Below are 6,708 nucleotides of genomic sequence, written 5' to 3' on the forward strand. Positions count from 1 at the left end.
TCAATCCCCCGAAACTCTCAGTTTCGCGTAAAGGAGGCACGGCAGTGCCGCGGCGCTTGGCTTAGCGCCAAGACACTACCGTGTCTCCAGATCACGTTCCGAAAATCCATTTTTTAGATATGAACTAAAACGTCTCTTTATATGTGCTCCATACGTATTCGTACCGCGTTGGGAGCACAAGATACCGTTCAATGAATACAGTCCAGTACGCATCATTATCGTACTAGCTATTATTATAAGAGCTTTTTACAATGTTGTAATAATAATAATAGTAATAGTAATAGTGATCTTGTTCAACTCCGAAACCATAGTCAAATGTTTTTGATAATATATACAAAAATGTACCTCGGGCAATTAAAATCAACGTGTGAATAAAAAAATTGATATATTTGTAAAAATTTCATTTTTCATTTTAGTCGTACAGCAGCTAATTGCAGTGTTCAATGTTAATATTAACATGGTCCGCGAAAAGTAGTCACGGCAATGTCGCTTGACTTGGTTTACTGTTGAGACACTACCGTGCTAAATAATGTATTGCAAAATATTGCGTATTAATTTACTATTAGGAGAAAAATAGATATTCTGACGCATAGTTTTGCATGTATAGCTATTTTCTTACATTATAGCTATAAAATAAATCTTATTTGCAACTCTAGGTATAAAATAAATTTGCTCCTATGTCCAGTAGCTTACAATTAGTAGCATATGCACGATACTAATATTAAGCGCTAACGTATTTTTTATATCATTAATACTTTTATAAATGTCATAAAATGCTCCTTTTTATGCTTTCAATTTCTTGCTTAAGGGGATCCTAAAGTCGTCCTGTTTTATCACGATTCTGTTTGAGAAGAAATATTCGTATTGGCTTTACGGATTGCACAATCCTTTCATAGAATAAAAGTACGCACGAAAAGATATCCTGGTAAATATGATTTAACCAGAAAATCGGAAAAAAATTTTTTTAATTCACTTTTTCTGACACGCATAGCTGTCACTTGAGGTTAATATTCACTTAAGGCTCCTGAATACCGGCGACGGCCATATTGGAATTGTGACGTCATAGACGAGAAAAACACATTAATTTTTCTTGTGTCTCATTTTTTAATAAAGAAAATTTGGATAAATCTAAAAGGCGAGATTGTTCAAAAACACTTGTGAAAATTGGCGGAAACTATCCTTTCCTCCTCTGATAGTCAGTAAATGGTCGTAAAAGGCACGTAAAGTGAGTTTATACTCGGGCAGAATCACACAGTTTAACAGCTGATGAAACGAGTGAAATATACGCTTTTACGTATAAAATTTCACGATAACTGTAGTTTCCGCCAATTTTTAGGACTTTCACGAGTGCTAGGGAAGTCACATTTTCACAAATAAGCAAATATTGACGAAATGGCAAGAAAATTTTTGTCGTCAAAACTGGTCAAAACATCACTTTTCCACGCCTGTTAGTTCAGTCTTTTACCATGGCGAGGCGCTATTCACACACACAAGCATGAACCCGTGTCTGTGTGCTCCCCTTCTACCCGAAAATGAGCACACGGACATGAGCTTGCATTTGTGTGTATAACCAGTAGCGTACTACCAGTTTTGCTAGCCACCGACTAATTCGGTGTCGCTATCATCAACACGGGAGTTCTTGGCTGAGTATTCAGGAGTCTTAATATAAAAGTTTTAGAGACCATAGATTGAAAATAAGCGTCAGTCAGGCATCGGATTACTTGAACGAACAATACTGAGTTTGCGGAACCAAGATTATAAATGCGTAGAAAAAAATATTTCTCAAATAGAAATCACATTTTATGCGAAGATTCGGAACGTCAACAGAGTTTGACAGAGACGAAATTGCGTTTAGAAGTAGTTGCGCCGTCTTGAAATAGATGGCGTTGTAAAGCATTGTGTTGCGGTGTTGCAGGCGTTAACTGCGGCGCTGAAGTCTGTTCTTTTTCAGTTTCCTATCTCGAATATACTCGTTGGTTAGAGAGATAAGGCCGCAGCACACACTTTTGCATGACGCATAAGAGAATCAAACAATCAAAATGCTTCTCTTCCGTGAAGTGGGAGGAAAAGAAGGACTCTTGATTCTTTTATGCACTATGCGTTATGCAAGAGTCTGTGCTGCGGCCTATAGAAGCGTCCACCATATTGCGTGAGTCATGCGTACCTTTTGTAAAAACACGGCGATTAATTGTAAGTAGTGCTTTGTAAAATGTATTATTTCCTTTTTAAGTTACGTCACGAGATCTTTATTGTTTATGCCGTTAGACAATAATCTTGTCATTAATTTCTACCAAAGTTCTGTGTATCATAGCTGGTCTTGCGATACCGTTATTATTAATGTCATACGCACGCGATCACGTCTATACGAGTTATACATAGCATGTTCATTTAAGTTAGTAATAAATTATCTTTAAATTTGAGTCAGATTCAGTGATTAATCTTTCACTGCGGACTAAGGATTTTCCTGCCTTCCATTTCGCTTTCAGCGAATTATCGTTGGCGTCAGACACGCATAGTGTTGGGCAACGAGACACGTTAACCCCCACAACTGGTGATCCCGACGCGATCGCGTCGCGTCCATGCAATCGTTTTTAGTCGTAGACATGACCAGTGGCTCAAGCGATCCTCCTTCGGGCGATCAGAGTAGCGGTACGTCGCAGCGTTCATACGATGAAGTGCCCGCGCTTTCACGAATCGGAATGCGACCCACGCCTTTTTGGAAAACGAAGCCGGATCTATGGTTCGTGCAGATGGAAGCCCAATTCCTTACAGCGAATATAACGGTAGATGTAATCAAATACAATTATGTAATACAGTGCCTTGACGACACTTCTCTGACAGAAGTTAATGACATTGTGCTTAACCCTCCCGCGACAGATAAGTACGCCACGCTCAAAAATAGGTTAGGCAATAGCTTCGCGGATAGTGCCGAAAGAAAATTGCATAAATTGTTAAATGAGGTTGATCTAGGCGATCGTCGTCCGTCACAGTTGCTTCGCAGAATGAGGGACCTTGCGCAAAACGGCGTATCAAAAGAAGTACTTAGATCCTTATGGTTGCATCACTTGCCACAACAGATACAGGTTATTTTAACAGCTACAAAATATGATCTGGAAGAGCTATCGCAGCTGGTAGACCGAGTAACGGATGTATTACCTATTGGCAATAACACTGTCGCAACTTTTACACCGAATCAAGCTACCTCAATGGATTCGCAATGTCTGCGCTGCTGGATAGAAAAACTGGAAACACGTTTATTATGCCGCAAGTCACATGTCTCATCGGACCGTCGTCGCAGAAGCCGTTCAAGATCTAAATCGAAGAATCGCCTTTGCTGGTATCGCAGACGTTTTGGCGGAAATGCCACCAAGTGTACGCAACCTTGCGGCTGGAAAACGGCTGTGCTGGAAAACTAGAAGCCGATCTATCTCCGGCGCCAGATAGTTTGGCCATGGCAGCGCGCCGCCTCATAGTCAGTTATTCAATTCCCTTCTTACAGACAGCACACATTTTCTGCATGCCAAAACCATATTTTCTACGATAGATCTAGTACGTGCATATCAGCAAATTCCAGTCCGCAAATCGAATATTCCTAAAACTGCTATTATCACACCGTTAGGACTTTTCGAATTTCCGTACATGACATTCGGATTTCGAAACGCTGCTTAAACTTTTCAAAGGTTTATGGATCGGGTAACTGCAGGTCTCGATTTCTGTTTTACTTATATTGACGACATTCTAATCGCTTCACAGGACGAGATACAGCACAAGAAACACTTTGAAATACTATTCAACAGGTTGCAACAGTATAGCGTAGCAATCAACTCGAACAAATGTGTATTTGACCAGAAAAAAGTCAATTTCCTTGGACACACTATCACCGTCACTGGTATTAAGCCTGTTCCAGAGAAAGTCCGAGCGATCACCGAATTTCCGGAACCAGCTACAGTTAAAGAATTTCGACGTTTCTTGAGGATGCTCAATTTTTATAACCGGTTTCTCAAGAACCTCGCAAGCATGTAGACGCCATTGCTGAACGCTATCTCAGGGCATAAACGAGGCACCGCAAAAATTAAGTGGACTCCTGAGCTCAGACAATCCTTCCAACAAGTTAAGGAACATCTCGCTCAAGTCACCTCGCTTACATTTCCTGACAGCAATGCGACATTCTCGTTACAAACAGACGCCTCTGACAAAGCAATCGGCGCTGCATTACAGCAGCGGCACAGCGACGGGATATTGTAGTCTCTCAGTTTCTTTTCAAGGAAGCTTACACCTGCGCAAGCAAGGTATAGCGCATACGATGGAGAATTACTAGCTATCTATACAGTCATCAAACACTTCCGATACATGTTAGAAGGACAGAGTTTTCACATCCTCACGGATTATAATCTCATTTACGCATTCAAGAGAAGTTCAGATCAACAGTCGCCAAGATAAATCCGCCAACTACTTTTCATCTTGGAATTCACAACTGACGTTCGTCACGTCTCAGGTGCTGAGAACATCGGTAGCAGATGCATTATCTTGCGCCGACACTATTGTGATGCCAACCAGCCTCGATATGCAAGAAATCGCAGTAGCTCAAGTCTCAGACGAGGAATTACAGCAACTAAAACAGTCTACATCAACCTTTCTGAAGCTCAAAAAGTTTACATTATCGGAAACGGCATCCATCATTTACTGTGACACTTCAGAAGAAGAGGTAAGACCGTATATTCCAGGACCATTACGCAGACGAGTTTTCGATCTGGTAAATCAAATGTCTCACCCAAGTGGCAGAGCAACTCACCGGCAAATCGTGCAGAAATTCGTGTGGCCCTCCATGGCTAAGGACATTAAGAAGTGGGCCCGCACCTGCTTAGCATGCCAGCAATCCAAAATTCATCGGAACACTCATACGTCACCCATCAATATACCAATACCCGTTTCGAATACGTCCATATCGATATTGTCGGCCCCTTACCTTCATCTAAAGGAGGTTACAGGTATTTATTAACAATGTTTGACCGATTCACACGTTGGCCAGAAGCTATTTCAATGTAGGACTGCACTGCGTACACGGTAGCGAAGATGTTCTTCACCCACTGGATAGCCAGATTCGGAGCTTCACGCCTAATTACAAGCGATCAAGGTTCGCAATTTGAAGCACAACTGTTCGACGTACTGACTAAGCTCGTCAGTTCGAAGCGTTGTCGAACAATTGCGTATCATCTTGAAGCTAATGGGATCATCGAGCGATGGCATCGTTCTTTAAAAATTGCATTAATGTTCCATGGTGAAGCTCAATGGACGGATGCATTGCCAGTACATACTGCTTGGTCTGAGAACTTGCTTTAAAGAAGATCTAGGTACTTTCGTAGCGGAATTGGTTTATGGTACTACACTTAAAGTACCGGGCGAGTTTTTCTCCTCTGAAGAAATGCCGAGCGACACACGAATTTTCGTCGAAGATTTTCGCGTAATTATGCAAAAGTTACAACCTAAGCCAACCTTTCATCACACATTAGACCGAAATTATTTTTCTATAAAGATTTATATAACTGCTCACATGTCTTTCTTAAAGCAGAAGGTAACAGGCGTCCTTTGGACCAACCGTACACCGGACCGCATAAAGTTTTAGAGCGTATCTCGGATAAAGTCTGCTATTGAAGTTAACGGTAGATGCACCAACGTTACTGTTGACAGACTTAAACATATTTAATAATACTTATTTAATAATACAGGACTCAGAAACTACTCCGACTACTGCGTTTCCGTTCTCAACTAATATACCAGTGCAATGTGAACCAAAGACTTACTCGGGTCCGGCAACCAAACGAAAGACGATTAGATTTAAGATTTAATTCACACAATATAAAATTAAGCAACCAATTAAGAATAAATTACTGTTTATTTTGTTTAATATTACTCTTTGTTATTTTTGTTTTAGTTATTGTAATCAGTATTCTTTCCATAATGTTAACACAGAGGGGAAAATACTGTGGCGTTGCAGGCGTTAGCTGTAACGCTCAAATCTGTTCTTTTTTTCAATTTCCTATCTTGAATATATTCGTTGATTAGAGAGATAGAAGCGTCCAACGTATTGCGTGCGTCATGCGTACTTTTTGTAAAAATACGGCGATTAATTGTAAGTAGCGCTTTGTAAGATGTATTATTTCCTTTTTAAGTTATGTCGCGAGATCTTTATTGTTCATGTCGTTAGACAATAATCTTGTCATTAATTTCTAAGTTCTGCGTGTCATAGCCGATATCTTGCGATATCGTTATTATTAATGTCATACGCACACGATCACGTCTACACGAGTTAGCATATTCATTTGAGTTATAAATCTTTAAATTTGAGTCAGATTCAATGTCAGATTAACTTTTCATTGCGGACTAAGCATTTCCCCATCTTTCCATTTCGCTTTCAGCGAATTATCGTTGGCATCAAACACGCACGGCCCAGTATTGGACAACGAGACACGTTAGTCCCCACACTGTAAAAACAGGTATTGAAGGTGATCCTACTGTGCCAGCAAAAGTGAATTTTTTAATTTTTTTTCCTATTTTCTGGTTAATGTTTACCAGGATACCTTTTCGTGCGTACTTTTATTCTGTAAAAGGATTTTGCAATCCGTAAAATCAATTCGGATATTTCTCCTGAAGTATAATCATGATAAAACAGGACAAAGACTGAGCTCGAACACGGCCGTGAGTGAGAGA

At 40.3% G+C, this 6,708-nt stretch overlaps 2 protein-coding genes across 2 annotated transcripts; both read left to right on the plus strand.

The window, feature by feature from the left end:
- The first annotated feature begins 2,603 nt into the window (after positions 1–2,603).
- Positions 2,604–3,416, plus strand: LOC108774490 (uncharacterized). The gene has a single exon (XM_018540619.1). The coding sequence runs from the start codon at positions 2,604–2,606 to the stop codon at positions 3,414–3,416; it is 813 nt and encodes a 270-aa protein (XP_018396121.1).
- Positions 3,417–3,684: 268 nt separating this feature from the next.
- LOC108774491 (uncharacterized protein K02A2.6-like) lies at positions 3,685–5,340 on the plus strand. Its single transcript, XM_018540620.1, has 4 exons — positions 3,685–3,964; positions 4,049–4,241; positions 4,411–4,988; positions 5,069–5,340. The coding sequence occupies exons 1-4, from the start codon at positions 3,685–3,687 to the stop codon at positions 5,338–5,340; spliced, it is 1,323 nt and encodes a 440-aa protein (XP_018396122.1).
- The last annotated feature ends 1,368 nt before the right edge of the window (positions 5,341–6,708 follow it).

Source organism: Cyphomyrmex costatus, unplaced genomic scaffold (assembly GCF_001594065.2).
Source record: "Cyphomyrmex costatus isolate MS0001 unplaced genomic scaffold, Ccosl1.0 scaffold255, whole genome shotgun sequence".
In the NCBI taxonomy this organism is placed as follows: domain Eukaryota; kingdom Metazoa; phylum Arthropoda; class Insecta; order Hymenoptera; family Formicidae; genus Cyphomyrmex; species Cyphomyrmex costatus.

Excerpts from the sequence above, each read along its gene's own strand:
- LOC108774490 (XM_018540619.1), top strand. The coding sequence starts at position 2,604 with ATGACCAGTGGCTCAAGCGATCCTCCTTCGGGCGATCAGAGTAGCGGT.
- LOC108774491 (XM_018540620.1), top strand. The coding sequence starts at position 3,685 with ATGGATCGGGTAACTGCAGGTCTCGATTTCTGTTTTACTTATATTGAC. Across the intron at positions 4,242-4,410 it reads CGGCACAGCGACGGGATATT|AGAAGTTCAGATCAACAGTC; the intron begins GTAGTCTCTCAG and ends TACGCATTCAAG. Across the intron at positions 4,989-5,068 it reads TCATCTAAAGGAGGTTACAG|CGAAGATGTTCTTCACCCAC; the intron begins GTATTTATTAAC and ends CGTACACGGTAG.